General features: G+C 34.4%; 1 protein-coding gene and 1 long non-coding RNA gene across 2 annotated transcripts; one reads left to right on the plus strand and one right to left on the minus strand.

The window, feature by feature from the left end:
• Positions 1 to 2,078: 2,078 nt before the first annotated feature.
• On the plus strand, positions 2,079 to 4,104 carry LOC115972843. Its single transcript, XR_004087548.1, has 2 exons — positions 2,079 to 2,227; positions 2,832 to 4,104. It is a non-coding gene; the product is annotated as an uncharacterized LOC115972843 (long non-coding RNA).
• Positions 4,105 to 10,845: 6,741 nt separating this feature from the next.
• On the minus strand, positions 10,846 to 13,635 carry LOC115972811 (receptor-like protein kinase FERONIA). Its single transcript, XM_031093056.1, has one exon. It carries the CDS (start codon positions 13,563 to 13,565, stop codon positions 10,869 to 10,871), a length of 2,697 nt encoding a protein of 898 aa, XP_030948916.1. The 5' UTR covers positions 13,566 to 13,635; the 3' UTR covers positions 10,846 to 10,868.
• Positions 13,636 to 16,888: the final 3,253 nt, after the last annotated feature.

Raw genomic sequence — 16,888 nt, forward strand, 5'->3', positions numbered from 1 at the left:
GCAGCAGAAAATAAATAACACGAAAATTTGTTTACGAATAGGGAAAACCTAACGGCAAAAACCCCACCGGGTGATTTTCAGGTCACTACTCCTGAAATTCCACTATTATCACAACAAACGGTTACAAGTAAAGGAATCCAATTACCTTACCAACTTACAGTTGAACTCTTATCCCAATACCCAATTAGACTTATTCTGTAGTGACAGTTCCCCTTTTGATACAGGAATCCCAAGTACGTGACTAACCAATTGCGCGGATCCAAGTACGCGACTTCAATCACCAACTAAGAAGGTTGTTGGTTGCAAAGTTCTTTAGTTCATCCACACGATGAAGATCAAGAAGATGCTTGGTAACAAAACCTTACGGTGCACATATACAGCAACTTCTTCAAGAGAAAGAGATGAACTAGGGCAAGAACTTCGTCTTCGGTTATAATTTGCTTGAACAGAGTTTGCTCAAAACTTGTGCAACTTGTGAACATTTTGACAGCCCTTAAACTGATCCTTTTATATGTCTAGGGTTAGGAGAAAAGAAAGCCCAAAGACACATTCACGGATCCCAAGAAAATTAGATTGAAATTCTAAAAATCTTAAACCTCGATAGATAGAAGGTGTCGAGCAGGTGTTGAGAACATCGAATGTAGAACAGCTTCCTTAAACTCGATAGATGTAGCTGTCGAGCTAGTTGTCGAGCTTTAATGATTTTGCACTCTGAACTTGTTTTCTTGAACAGAGTTGAAGGCTTCAATACTTGATCTTGAAACAAGGTTTCTTGAAGTATTTAAAGACATCCTAAATCTAACCAGATACAAGTAAAGTGCATTTTGTCAAAGGATAAACCAATTACATAAAATCATGACATATGTTCTTAACATATGAAACACATATGTCCTAACAAGTTAAAAAAAAAAAATTGTATAAGTATAATTTGGGTTTAAAAAAATTACTTGTTACACTAGACGATTATTTGCTATCAAATGGTGGTGGTGGCGGTAGTGGTAGTAGTTGTGGTGGTTGTAATTGTTGTTTATTGTAGCGGATATATTATTTTATCGTGATATTTATATTATTTTATTGTGTTGAATGCTAAAATAGATCCACTGATGCTAGATGTTTTGTAAAGTGAGTAGGTAAAATAGATAAAATAACTTTTTTTATGGTGCCAAATAGCTAAAAAAATAGCTCCACCAATGTGGATGCTCTAACATTTTGTATATTTAGGATTCAATTCAAATTTGAAAAGAAAAAAAAAATCCATTTTGAGCTTCTTTTTTTTTTTTTTCCCCTCTCTCTCTCTCTTTTACAACCTTTTATAGGTTACGCGCCATTTATAGTGGGGCATCTATCTAACTAAAAACAAAAACAACTAATACAAGGCATGGCCTAACAATGAATTGACAATTATCAAAACAATGTAACATATTTGTATAAATTGGAAATGAAAGATATGTACTTAGGGCAGGAAAAAAAAAAAAAAAAAGGATTATTGTACAAAATTTTAAAATAAATCAAATTCTTAAGAATTGGAATCTTGAGAATCATTTAGCTAGTTAGAAAATAAAATGAATTAAACATAGGCAACTAATTAATATAGGAGTCTAATGCATTATAATGACTATGTTGACAACGCATGGTGACATGGCACAAGGCCAGCCAAGCCTAAGGGCTCGTTTCACATATGTCATAATGTTGTAGGATAATTCACATGGGCTAGGTTGTTAGAATTTTGGAGGGAAAAATAGATACTAGCTCATGCACATGCACAAGCTAAATTTTTGGAAGATGTTAAAAGTAGGTCAAAATGGCACAATAGCATTGTTTACCAAAATATATATCAATCTACCACTGTTTTAGAAATATTTTGAGATTTACCACTTTTTAGGTACTTGAGTTCCATGTGTAATGCCCCAACCCACTTATATATATATATATATATATATATATATATATAAAGGGGTCAGATTTTAAGGAGCCACACGTGACCCACCAACCCCTAATTTCCCCACCACACACCACACACTGACACAAATATCTCTTCTCTCAGCCAGCCACCTTCCTTCCTCATTTGTTTTGTTTCTTTTTCTCACAAACACACACTCCTCTCTTCACTCCCTCACACTCCCACGGTACCCACTCCACACCACCACATCCACCATCATTTTTCCTGCAAGACCATTAGAAAACTCTCGAGTAACATCTAAGGCACCTTCATCTCTTTTGATTTAAGGTAAGACTCCCAATCTTTTGGTGGGTTTATATGCTTTTACTTGAGGTTATGTTTATCTAAGCTTTAACAATAATACCCATATGATTTATGAGAATTAGAAGTGATATTTATGTGTTCTTATGTATGAGTTTTGGTCTTGGTGGATGTATTTGATTAGTGGGTTTATGATTTTTGCAATGTTGATTAGCTAAGTGGTGAAGATTTGGGAGTTTTGGCTTTCTAACGTGAAATAGTTGATGAATCTAATTTTTATTGTGTATTTGGAGTGAGTGGAGGATTTACATTTAGGGATTGTAATGGTGGGTATTGTTATATATGTTGTTGTTTTGTGGGTCTCTTGAAAATGACATGTATATTGAGGAAGAAATTCATAAAGTGTTAAGATCTCTTATGGTAAAGGTGAAGCTTGGAATGACATGATGATAAGTTGGAGTCTATGCCTTGTAATGAAATTGTAGAGAAACTTTGGAAGTGGAATACATTATTTGTGAGGTTAAATGCTAGGCTTGCCTAATTAATTTCTTAGTTAGCAATTTCTAATAGGCATCTAGATACAATTTCAAGCTTTATGCTTATTTTGATAGGTTTGCTTCGTATTGTTTAGGTTTTAGCTAATTTCATTTGGAGGTTGGAAAATTAGGCTTTTGTGGGTTGCGAGGTAAGTACCTTTTTAATGGGATATTTTTTGGAAAATAACCATGTTGCATAAACATTGTTTTTGGGTCAAACACATTTTGGAAAATTAATGGTGGAACTATGTTTTTTTGAAAAGTGTTGTGTTGTGACCCTACTATATATGATTATATATGAAAGTGCATATTCTTATTGCATATGGGAAATTGCATGATTTGTTAGCATGAAAAAGACTAGCATCTTTGATTAAATTCTTGAGAATGCGTTTTATGGATTTATTGCATTATTTGCAAAAATATAAAGATGCTCTATCTTGACCTATGTTATTTGGAAAGTTAATACAAAATCTTTTTGACAAGAAATGAGTTGAAGGCTTTGAGAACCTTGTGAATATCTTGGGCATTCAAAAATTTTATGAAACTACTTGGAAGTGAATTATGGATTTTGAATTAAAGGTAATTTTTGAGCTCCTTATGTTCTACCCATGTGCCGTGACATGTGATTACCCTATGATTACCTAACTAGATACTATAGTTTGTGTGGCATTGGTATCTTAGCACCCATCTTTGTGATGGTTATTGAGTTCTGTCTTTGTGACGGCGATGAGTTCCATCTTTGTGACGGCAGATTAGTTTCGTCTTTGTGACGGCATTGTCATGCGGCCTTGGGTTTGGAATTGTATTGTTATTGCTCACAAATTATAGTATGTAGTTTCATGAGAGCATTTTGAGAAGCTTTGTGCCATGTCATTTTATTCATTCTTGTTATATTATTTTTGGAAATGGTTTTGTAGAAATTATTTGGAAATTCCTAAATTAAAACATGATTTCTGAATTGTTATTATCATGAAACTAGCATTTCCCTCACCCCTATTAATTATGCTACTTACTGGGCACTGTCTCATTCCATTAATTTACAAACTTTTTCAAAGTAGGCAACTATCATTTTGAGACAGCTTTTTGAGGGCTAGCAGTAGTTAGACTAACTGCTGATGGAGGCTGACTTTTGTAATGGAGACATTAGATGATGTACATCTTAGAATAGGCTTTACTCATTCTTCTGTATATTATAGTGGCTGTGACGTTATTCCCACTGATATATGGGATAAGCTGATGATATGTAATTATGCATTTAGACCTCTGTTCTTTTGTGGCCAATGGTCCTTGTAATTATTGCTTAGAGCTTTGACTTACATTGTGTGTATATTCAATGGAATTATTATGATAATCCTTAATATTGGTACTTGATATGATTTATGTGGATTGGATTGTCAAAAAGGAAAAATATACAGGTACTTGAGACATCTTTCTCATGCTTTGGACCCTTTGGGGTTTGGGGCGTGACACCATGAACTTGAGTTCCATAAAAAAAAAATTCAGCAATTTCGAAGGCTATTTTTTCAAAGAAATTGAGTTTATAAAACTCAAGTTACACAACAAACTCAAGTTTCACAAACTCAAATTTCAAAAAGGTATTAGATTGCTAAATATTTCACAAACAGTGGTATATTGCAAAATATTTTGCAAAAGAGTGGTATTTGGCCATTAATTCTCTTCTTAAAAAAAATTACATACTTAATTAAAAGTAGCATGTGATTAATATATTACAATTATATTCTATTGGTTCATGCAAATATGTCTATTCCCAAGAAATTCACGGTTTGGCCTATAAATACCCTTGGACGTTTATTTAAACAATACATAATTTTTATCTCCACAGACACAATTATGTAGTCTTTGATCACCACCCTAACGGGGCTGCCATCCATGTTTAGGACAAACAATCTAGTCCATCAAAAATGCTCTTAGTCATTCAACCCCCAATTTAGTTCTGTCATTGGTCAAACTCCTCGTCAGTATTTCATTACCAAATCTATCTCCCTTCAAGGGTCTGTTTGGATACAGCTTATTACAGAAAATTGAAAATTGAAAATACTGTAGCAATTAAAATAATTTTTAAATGTGCAAATAGTTTCGTGAGACCCAATTTTAAAGTTTTTTTTGCTGAAAAAAGTACTTGCGGGTCCCGTGAACAGTGCACGGGACTTGCACAGGACCCACACAAAAAACGCAGATGCGCATCTGCTTTCCTTTTCAGTGCAATCCAAACATGCACCAAATTTGGTTTTCCTTTGCTAATTAAGCTCCACTCTCTCTCTACCTACAACCTCTTCACCTTCATATCCAATGAGCTCCAAACAAACAAAAAATCTCATCCAAATTTAAAAATAAAAAAACTATATTTTAAAAAGGATATGGGGGATCAGAGGTCATATTTAGGCGGGTGGGTTGTGTGTGGGGATCTGGTAGGATGTGTGTAGGTGGATTGAGTTGTGAGAGGAGATTTTTTTTTTTTTCTTTTTTCTTTTTTAGCTGAAAATATTTTACATAAAAAAAAAATTACAATGAAAAAAATTGGAGTAGTTATAATTTTTTTTCGTCTGCAAATATTCTTAAACTTGCACGGTCCTTCCATCAATCATGTGTTGGGGCCCATGTGTTGTAAAAGGGCTACTGTATACACTAGAAGTAGAATATCCATTTTTCCTAATATGGAGGGTTATGGAATGAGATATGAGTTTGAAAAGTAGGTTCCTTAGAGCATTCCCATCAGCTATTCTATAAAAATGCCATGTTGACACACAAAAAAGCTCACTTTATTATTTTACCACATCATTTTACAATATCTCATACATCACATGTTTTATTCTTCAATTCTATGCATTAAAATAATATTTACAATACATTAAAATATTACATTAACTCCTCAACAATAACAACAACAACACAACTACCACTATCGTAATAACGGCCACCAACAATAACCATTGCCGCAATAACAATACCGACAGCCACCACCGACACAAACCCACATCCATCAGCACCACAAACCCACAACCACCACTGGCATAGACCCATAGCCAACAACACCACAAACTCATAGCCACCAAAGCCGGAATCCTCCCACAAATTAAAAATCGAAAACCATCAAATTAAAAAAAATAAATAAATAAACGCAAATCCCCACAGCAAGGTTTCATATGCGCTAAATGCCGAGCAGAGGGAGAGAGAGAGAGAGAGCAAAGAATGCCGATCCAAAACGCCAACCCACAACCCACACAACCACTATCGAATCCACCATCAAATCATAACAATAAAGAAAAGAAAAGAAATCACTGCGATATAGATCGGCTTACCTTGATGCTCTGGCCTGGGTTTCATCACAGAGAGAGAGAGAGAGAGAGAGAGAGAGAGCAAAGAAATGGTCTGATGTCTATGCAAGAATGAGAAAACAGGGAAGAGAGAAAATAAAACGAAAAGAAAGAGGGCCCCACTTAAATAAAAAATAATATATGTTTTACAATTAGTGAACATGCGATCTCAAATTCAAGATTGCACTGTTCATCAATGCCAAATATTTTGGCATTTAAAACACCTGATGATGGCAGTTTTTCAGTGTTTGATGTGTCAAATGCCAAATATTTGCCTTTTGACACACCTAATGGGAATGTTCTTATATATATCTTATTAAATATGTTATTTTCCTTTTTTTATTATATATATATATATATATATATATAGAAGAAATATGTTATTTTCCTAAATCTACGCTAAGTGGCAAATCATTTTTATTAGGTTTTCAATAGAAAAAGGGAATAATGAAAAGTAATTTTTGAATTGAGCCTACGGAAGTGTCACACACGAAATACCTTAAATTTATTTGCTTTGGCCCATAAAACTTTTAGTGTGCTCTCCCTAGGTCAATGGTTTGCACATTTTTCTAAATTAAAAAAAGAAAAAAAAAAGACTTACACATGGTTAACCAACATATAATTTTAATGGGATCTTAATACTAGGTAAATTTCGTTCTCAAAAAAAAAAAAAAAAAATACTAGTTAAATTTCCTGCTTTAGGGTTTTTTTTTTTGGGGAGGGGGGGGGGGGGACACAACATCGGCCTTAAAATATTATTTCTGGTTTTTTTTTTTTTTAATTACTGGTTTGTTTTTTAATATAGTTCTGTCTTTGAGCATAAGGTACAAGAACATGTCCACTTCTACAAACTGTCCTTGTCAACCAAAAAGCAACAAATGTTTGCATTATTTATTTATTTTTTTTATTTTTATTTTTATAGAAAGAGTGCTTGCATTATTGATCCTATAGTTACTTTTCTTTTTTAATTGAACCACAATTTGGCAAAAAATTAAATGAAAAGAAAGTGAAAGTGAAAGCACTAAGTTGTTATTGAGACAATTTAGTGCTGTTTTCTCTAGGGAAAAAAAGTAGTGTTATTGAGACAATATTTTCATAATAAAGTTTACGCAGTAAGTTGTTATTGGTTCTCATTTGGACCTACTAGCTAGTGGCATTATTTTCTTCTTTTTTTTATTTTTTTTTATCTACCATTAACAACTTGTCATATAGACTTTATTGTAAAATTTTTGTAAAAATGTTATATCCATAACTTGCATTAAGAGAAGCAATTAAAACAAAGAATTCTCTTATATATATATATTGTCATTTTTGGTAATTTACAATTCAAATCTCTATTTTTATAAGTGTTAGCCAAACACTCAACTTTTTTAAATAGTACATTTTAACAATTTTTACCAAATACACTACTTTTTAAAAAAGCCCAATTTCATTTAAAACTACCGCTTTCTCAAAAAGTACTGTTTGAAACAGCCGAACCAAACTCACTCAATTCAGCATAAAAGAGATTAAAAAAACGTCTTCAATAATTTTTTTTTTTTTTTAACTCTTTTGTTGACATATTTGTTGATAAAATTTTAATATTATGCCGTACACCAATGCCGTCAAAGACACCACTACCCCTACCGACAGCAGAAATGGTATGTATGATTGAAAAATTTGAAATGGATAGATATTGAGGGGAAGACAGGAGAGAGTCCATTTATTTAGGAATATGAAGTTAGTTTATGTATAGTTTTCTTTGTCTAAAAAAAGAGTTTATGTATTACTTTATTATAAAATTCTAATCCTTTTTACTTGTACTTTTACTGATCTCAGTTTTTAGACTAAAATATATGACACCTAAAATTTGGACATGTTTTTCTTATAAATTTCTAGGTTTCAAAATTTTCGTACTAGCTCTTTTTATGCTTGATTTATTTTCATATTAACATTGTTATCAATTTCTGTCTGTAATCAGATTGTTCATAATATACCTTTCTGCCAATAATAGTAAAATTCTTACAATTCTGAACATTTTAAAACTAGTATTTCATAATGTAATTAAACATGAAGGACACTTAATGGTCCGATTACTAATAAAAATGGAGTATAATATGAAAATATAATCAAATATGAAGGTGCAAAATTAAAAGTTTGAAATACAAAGGGTCAAATAAAATATAAAAAAACCCAAACTTTAAAGGCCCAAAATGTATTTTAGTCTACCTTTTATATGCCAAACAATTGAATGAACTTAAGTTACCCCGAGAATTTTGTTTATTTTTTTTTAAATTCAATAGTTACAATTTACAACAATTGGGAATGTCAGATTTGAATCATGTATGTCTCTGTTACAAATACTAAGAGATTTGTGATTTTTCTCTCCTATAACATGTTTCTCGCTAGGGATTGTGATTTTCAATAGTATTTCAATACTATATTTAGTGAGAGTATTTCAATAGCTTCTAGGCTTTGCAATTCAATCGTCGATTGCAAATCCTACTACAACAAGAAATTTGAAGATTTGTGATTATCTTTGTGGTATCCAGCAGCAATCTAATACATTCATGGACAAATAAGGTGTTTGGATGAAATCTTCACTCAAAGGTAAGTCCATTTGGATAGGGTAAAGGTGTGCAGACTCCATGGATTTCTCTTAGGGGTAATAGATAGTCTTTCCTTTGTTCTATCATATTAGGGTTATTTTTTTGTTCTTACACAAGTAGTAATTGAGGGTTGGTTGGCTTCAAGAATATTCAGGGAAAAAAAGTGGAAATTCTTGGGCAAACTTAATCAACCAAGTTTTAGACAAATTTTAGGAAAACTATTAGAGCGTCCATAATGGTTTATGCCATCCTGTTCTATTTTACCATCCCAAAAAATCACTTTATCAATTATACAATACAATTTTACAATTCATCCAGCATCCTAACTTTTATTTTACCATATTACACATTAAAATAATATAAAATAAAATAAAAATAATAAAAATACATTTCACACTATTAGAGCATCCATAATGGTTTATGCCATCCTATTCTATTTTACCATCCTAAAAAGTCATTTTATCAATTATACAATACAATTTTACAATTCATCCAATATCCCAACTTTTATTTTACCATACTACACATTAAAATAATATAAAATAATATAAAAATCACCATTGAAGTTATCGACAATCAACCCAACCAATCCACCCATCGATCAACAGATCCACCGATTCAAACCCACCGATCAATCGATCCAAACCCACCATCAATTAATCCCAGCCTACCGATCCAAACCCAGCCTGCCGATCTATGCCTATCCAACCTCCAAAATCCAAAACCCAGCACCGGTGCAAGCTTTGAACAAGAGAGATGTGAAAAAGGGAGTGAGGAGGGAGGAGCTGTTGTGAGAAATAGAGAGAGGAACTGAGAGTCAGAATGAGAAAGAGAGATGAGAGACCGTGGATAGAGAAAGGTTTATGCATAAAATATTAATATTCCTTTTACCATTGAGCGACATTGCGGATCTACATTTAGAACTACACTGCAGCACAATTATTATTATTATTATTATTTTACCGTAGTTACATTTTATAACATCTAATGGAGGGGGCATTTTGGGCTGAATGGTTTCTATAAGCTTAAATTTGGCATTTAGCCATTCCGTTGCTGATGCTCTTACGTATAACCAAAATTCAAATTCTGATGATCCTGCTTATAATTTCACTTGACACACTAAATCTCACTCAACTGAGATCTCTGTAGTAGCATTTGAATTCTTTCTTCTGAACTTGAACCTCAATGACTCTGGGAAATTATAATTTAGATGAAATTGAAATACATTGAAATTTCCCCCTTTATTCCAAGACAAAATGCCTTAAATAGACTCAAGACTTTTTTTTTTTTTCAAATAAAATTTTTTGAGAGAAGACTTGAGAATGGCAATAATGAAAACCAATTTTCAAATTGATCCTGAGTGTCTAATAATTTCCCACCCTCATTCTATATAATGCCTAAATTTATTGGCTTTGGCCCATAAAACTTTTTAGTGTGCTCCCTGCCTCTCCCTAGGTTTAGAGTTGGCTTACACATTTTTCTTAAAAAAAAGAAAAGAAAAGAATAGACTTACACATGGAGGAAATTTGCCATTTAACATTATTTTTGAAACAATTTAGTTGTCAGGTTTGCAAAACTATTTAGTTGTCAATGAAGAAACTCGAGTTTCTAAGCCTCGAGTTCCAAGTGTGGGTTCTTCTTATGCATGCATGGGTGGGTCTAGATCTCCTCAATCTGCCTTTTTCTTCTTTCTCTATATGCTTTATGGAACTTGAGTCTCCCAGGCTTGGGTTTCTTCACTAAACTCTAGCCTCTAAGGCCCGAGATGCGAATTTGCTAAAATGTTTTAAAAACTTGCTTGTAACTAATGAAATAATTGCTAAAATCATGTTAAATGGTAAATTTCCCCCTGCATACCCAAACATATAATTTTTTTTTTTTAAATGTTAGGTAAATTTCCTGCCGTATAAGATTTTTTTTTTTTTTTTTTTGAGTAAAAATCAGCCTTGAGATATTAGTTCTGGTTTGTGGTTCGTTTAATATAATTCTTTCTTTGAGCAAAAGGTACAAGAATATGTCCACTTCTTCAAGCTGCCTTGTCAACCAAAAAGCAACCAGAGTGCTTGCATTATTGACCCTATAGTTCTTTTTTCTTTTCTAAATTGAACCACTATCTGGCAAAAAAAAAAAAAAAAAAAAAAAAAAAAAAAAAAGAAAAGAAAAGAAAAAAAAGAAAGAAAGAAAAGTGAAAGTGAAAGCATTTGTAGCATTATGGTTCTTCAACTTTAGGGATTTCAATTACAAATTTCTCCGGTGTGGTATATGGTCCGCACCTACTTAGATCCGGCAATTGCACTTCAATACGTGGCAAGGCATTGTACTCAGGGGCTGCAAAAAAACAACCTAGCTTTGGTGATTTGACCCACTTCAGCCCCACCTTCTCACTTAAAAATCTAAGAAGATCTTTATGTGATGTACTTCTGTTCCAAAGTGTTGGACACGATTGCCCCATCTCACCTTTCTTCCTTGGTCTTGACACCACCTGATTTTCTCCCACACATAGTGGAACTTCCTCATTAATCAGGACCCCGTGGCCTCCATCATCAGCAATTTCTTGCAACTCCTTTGCAAACTCAAGAGCCCTCAACACTTCAACCATTTCGGGTCTTTGATCTCTATCTTCACACACACATTTATATGCGATATTTGCATACATCTTCAAAGACTCCGGTGACATTTGATCAATCAGATGAGGATCAATGATCTGATCAAGTTTACCTTCTTCAAAACACAAACTGGCCCAAGAGGCCAAACTTTGTTGCTCATAATCTAAGCCCATGTCCACTGCTGGTCTAGCACACAACACCTCAAACAACACCACCCCAAATCCATAAACATCAGACTTTACAGTTAAATGGCTGGTCCAAAAATACTCGGGGTCCATATACCCAAACGTTCCCTTCACATCAGTAGTGACGTGGCTCATTGACAGTCTTGTAGGGCCCAATCTTGAAATCCCAAAGTCCGAAACTTTGGGTACCCAATTTTGGTCCAAAAGAATGTTGCTAGTCTTGACATCGCGGTGTATGATTGCGTGCTCCTCACCTTTATGAAGGTACAATATTCCCCGAGCAGCACCAATGCAAATCTCCAACCTCTGCTTCCATGACAATGGAGGATTATCTGTGTTGTAAAGATGATCATGCAGTGCCCCGTGAGCCATTAACTCATATACAATGATCATGACCCGTTCATCGTTGCAGTAACCTATCAAAGATACCAGGTGGGGGTGGCGAAGCCTTGAAAGCATTTCGACCTCTGTCTGAAATTCGCGAAACCCTTGACTTGAAGTTGGCCCGAAAACCTTGATCGCAACTGGGGTGTGTTCATGATCGATGTAACCTCTCAATACATAACCACAGCTGCCTTTTCCAATGATAAGGTCCCGGTCAAAGTTGTTTGTGGCAGTCTTGATTTCTTGGAGAGTGAACCGACGGCCGACAGCTTGTAGAATTGGCGGTGTTTCACTTTTGATGGACTTTGTTCTCATCCTTCGCCAGATAATTGTTAAGCCCAAGAGAAATATGACAGATATAACACCTACAGTGGCTTCAATTAAGATTACTGATTTTGTGCCGCTCTTGGAATTCTTGTAAGGTAGTGGTTGTGGGGCACGTGATTTGGGCGGAGATGGGAAAGGGGAAGGACGGTGTGGAACTTCAGGATTGGGAGCCGCGAGATTGGCATCAGAGTTATTCAATTTGAACAACTCGAGACCATTGAGGATAGCATCAGAATAACCAGAGCTTGAATTAGCATTAGGACGAAGCTCTATAAAGAGAGGGCTCTTACCATTACTCGTTTTATTTGGTATCATCACAACATAGTCCCTATATACCGGAATGCCTTGCCCACCGCTCCAAGTGATAACATCAGCAGAAATCTCCACTGTCTTATTTCTTATTGAAATTCGGAACCCATTGTTACTTCTCTGCTTTACCTCCGGTTGGATTTTGCAGAAGTGGAGTCTCACGAGGTATTTGAACCCCGAGTCCACTGGCAATCTCCAAGTAAGATTGTGCCGTTTGTTGTCTTCGGATGTTCTTGTAGTTCGGGCGGTCTGATAGACTTCCTTTGGTGCTGTGTAAGGAGGTATGCTTGTGTAGTTGATCTGAATTGCCCCATTACTAATAGAGTTTACATTTGAAGCAAGAAAGAAGTCGGTGTCATTAAGCCATTTCCGAAAAAGCTTGCCGGAGTCATTTATTGGTGAAATGAAGTGCCCACCTATGTTTAGTCGGTAAATCATCTCAAGAGCACTGTTGTTTTGGATATGGAACTGAGAGTTATGGCCGACAAGGCGTGCACCTTTATCCCCAAATTGACTGTAGTAAAGGCTGGTGGGCATCGAGACAATTTCAATCCCATTTATAAATGCATATGAAGTATTTGTAGATGGAGTGAAGGTTATGTTCAGTGTCTGATTCTGCAGCACATTCACGCAAAATTCTTTGACAAGGGATTTTGATCCTATACTGAAGTTGCTAAGTAGAGTGAAGGGACCAGTAGTAACAGTGAAAAAGGCCTTAGACATATCGAAATTATCATGGTATGTAGAAGGGTTAAAGTATAATCTTATGAATTTTTGGCCAGGACTAACACGAATTGTGTAGGTGAATTGAGAATGAAAGATTCGAGCGGTTTTGTAAGGGTCATGGTCAATGGATGAGCCATGGGGATTGGAGGGTATAAAGGTGTTATTAGATTGTTCTAAGGAAACAAATTTTGGGTGAATACCTACATCTCCAGTCCACTCTCGGCCATCTGGGTCAGTTGAGATGCCAGAGGAGCCACAGTTAAGCATGATATCATTGATGGAGGAGGGCTTAGCAGTGACAGTAATTGTTAGGTAATTGAAGAAGGACACTGAGAATAGGTAAACGAGAAATCTACAAGAGTTTTGCATCGTAGACTGTGACAAAACTTAGAAGTGTATGCGAAGCTGCGACTGCGAGCGATATAAAACATGTACATCGGAGTGGAAGTGTACATAGCAGTGCGCGGGGAAGCCCGCGTAGATGGTCAATAGAACCGTGTGGTTTCTTTTCGGATATAGAGATGGCTACAATTATTCTTTGGAAATCGGAGAGTAGTGACTCTTGGTCCTCTAAGAGAGCCAAAAGGTGGGACTTCTCAGTTGATTAGTAAAAGTATACGTCAAAAAGCACACCTTGCATAGTATTTTTAATTATTAGTCAAAAGCTCACTAAAGTTACAAAAGAGTGTGGAAAACTAACCAGCACGTGAAAGAAGTTCTTTATTATTGCCACAAAGATGGAGTTGATCTTCAAACCTTAAAGCAATAATGCAAATAATAAAACAAAGAGTTGGGCTGTTGTTGGCAAAGTAGCAATTTAAATTTAACGTGTTAGTCTCAAATAAATATTATACGCACTATCATAATTTCCAAGATAATTAAACACTCATAAACCCACGTTTATTTATTTTTATTTTTTTACAAGACTCCTATCTTCAGCACACATTCTCAACCAATTAGTAAATTGTATGAAACTTATCTCATGGAGCTTGTCTATACGGGCAAAACTGGAGCAATGACTCTCGTCAAACCAGAGGGCAACGTAAGTGAGTCATAACATAAGTGTGTGATGACTCACTTATGTTATTCCTATATTCGATGCCAATAATAGGGCCCTCAACATCCCTTTTTTTTTTTTTTTTTTTTTTTTTTTTTTTTTTTTTTTTATGAATAATAAAATTGTATTAAATAAAATAGAGCCCCTATGCCTTGAATTTAGTAAACAAGCTAGTGATTGTTTCTTGTTGCCACTTAAACAAAGTTACGGGGGCAAAATGTGCAAATTTCCTTTTCATGCAAATTATACAGTCTTTTGCTCTCTTTCTCAAACTAATAAAGAAAATGTCACTTTTTTGTAACTCAATCTTTTAAAAATCAAGTTTCAACTTAAAACTTAATTTTTGAACAATCGAGTTATAACAAACTGAAAATTATTAAAAAAAAAAAATTGCTGGAACTCGAGCTCCATGAACTTAAGTTCCATGCAATTTTTTAAAGCCCTATAGTAGAGTTTTAAAACATGCAAGTTTTTTTTTTTTTTTTTTTTAATTTTTTTTTTTAAGTCTGATCGCTCCATAGGAACCCTATAGTGGCATTTTAAAGCCATATAGTGGCGTTTTAACATTCAAGCTTTTTTCTTAAGTCTGATTGCTCCATTAGGGAGCCCTATATGGCGTTTTAAATACCTACAGTGGCATTTTTATGGAACTCGAGCTCCATGAACTCGAGTTCCATGCAACTTTTTTTGTTTTTTTTTTTTTTTTAATTTTTATCTATAATGGTGTTTCATGGAGGCCTATATTAGCCTTTTTTATGGAACTCGAGTTCATGGAGGCCTATAGTGGTTTTTTTTATTTTTTTATTTTTTTAAGTTTGACCGTCCCATACTTGATTTTCTACAAATCAAGTTTTACATTGAAACTCGATTTTGAGAAAATCGAGTTACAAAAGATGGGCATTTTCCTAATTAGTTTGAAAAAGAGGGTAGAAGGCTATATAATTTGCACGAGAAGGGCATTTGCCCAGATTCCTCGAAGTTATGAAATGTGCAGCAATTTCTCATTACATTCACTTGTTGACATGATCTATAATAAGCTATCATTTTATAAAAATGAAAATCGTGCATTTTAAATGCCAAAACATCTTTTAATTACATTGCAAAGAGATGAATGTATGTAATTGAACCCATTGGACAACTCCCACCTCGAAAATCTTGTATATGAAATCTCTCAATACAGAATGGAGGTAAAAAAAGAGAGCATAATTTCTGTCCAGAGCTAGCATAAAAAAGCTCTTTTACGTAACTCTTTTACGCCACCAATGATAAAGCACCACGTCAGTTCTTTAATGAAAACCCAATACACTAGCACACACAATCACAACTCAGACCTAGAGAACGAACGCCTACACAATACTCTCAGAACTAGAGTATTTACGCCTAAACCCCAAATCAGATTCCTCCTCTCCTTTTAGCACCAGAGCTCCACCTCCCACTGCCCCCATCTCACATGACAACTCTAGAATTGGCATTGCCTCACTGAACCTCAAGGTTTGTTCTTTTATGATTTGCTATTTCCCCAAATTTTGGATTTTGAAATTTTGATGGGTTTGAGATAATTTTTTGGATATCAATCTATTCATATTGGAATGGGTTTTGTTGATTCGGTATGGATTTTGCTGTTTTTTAGTATTTTCATGGGTTTTAATTGGATTATTTCAATGGTAGGTTCAAACCCTGGAAAAAAAAAAAAAAAAACTGATTGAGTTTTATTTTTTAGCTAGCCTGGGTTCTTATGATTTTTATTTCGGCTCAAAATCATGATTCTTGTGTGCTTCTTTTTGAGTTATGAATTTTTTTTAGGCTTTTAATGTATTTGGATCCCCTGAAATGATCTGCCCGTTGTTCTTTTGAAAGAATTCATTTAGTTAGTTGAATTGTTCTTTAAGTGGAGTTGAAAAATATGACAAGTTGACAACATCAAATGGAGAATATATGTTCTATTACTTCATTTTCTAAATCTTTTAGTAAATGGTGCCAACTTTAGCTTGTCGTTCAATCTTTAATCTGTCACTATTATTAATTTTGTTGTTGACAACTTATCTATCCATCTAAACTTTTCAAATGAAACCTTTTACACCCATATGAATGATATTTGAACTCATGCTTCCTTGTAATTTTATAATAGGCTTTGGGTGGTGAATCAAAAATAGAAAAAACATGGGTGAGAAACTGCTAAACTGATTAGTGTACAAATGGTTTTTCTATTCACATGTTGAATAGCTACATTGTTGTCTTCCGCCATAATTGCCTCTTGAATTCATATGATGTTAGTTTATCACTGTAATTATTCCTAGTTACCTTTTTATTTTTGATAATTCAATAGTTGGGGGAGGGAGATTTGAACTTTGGACATCACCTTTAGAAATACTAGGAGTCACTAATTGAGTTACGAGGCGCTTGGCTAAATTTATTAGAACTGTTTTTGGGCAGATACCTATAATTTATTTATTGTTTCAGATATTACATTTCTTTGGCATGTCTAATTCATTGTAGAACATTATCATTGTCATTGGCATCTCACAATATGCTCATTGTGTTGTGATTAGATAGCACCTTCTCTCACCCCATATATAAGGTTTAGAAGGTGAAGTCATGAGTTCAAATCTCCTAGGTTTTTGTGAGTTGTGTTTGT

The sequence above is a fragment of the Quercus lobata genome, unplaced genomic scaffold (assembly GCF_001633185.2).
Source record: "Quercus lobata isolate SW786 unplaced genomic scaffold, ValleyOak3.0 Primary Assembly Scq3eQI_53, whole genome shotgun sequence".
Lineage (NCBI taxonomy): Eukaryota > Viridiplantae > Streptophyta > Magnoliopsida > Fagales > Fagaceae > Quercus > Quercus lobata.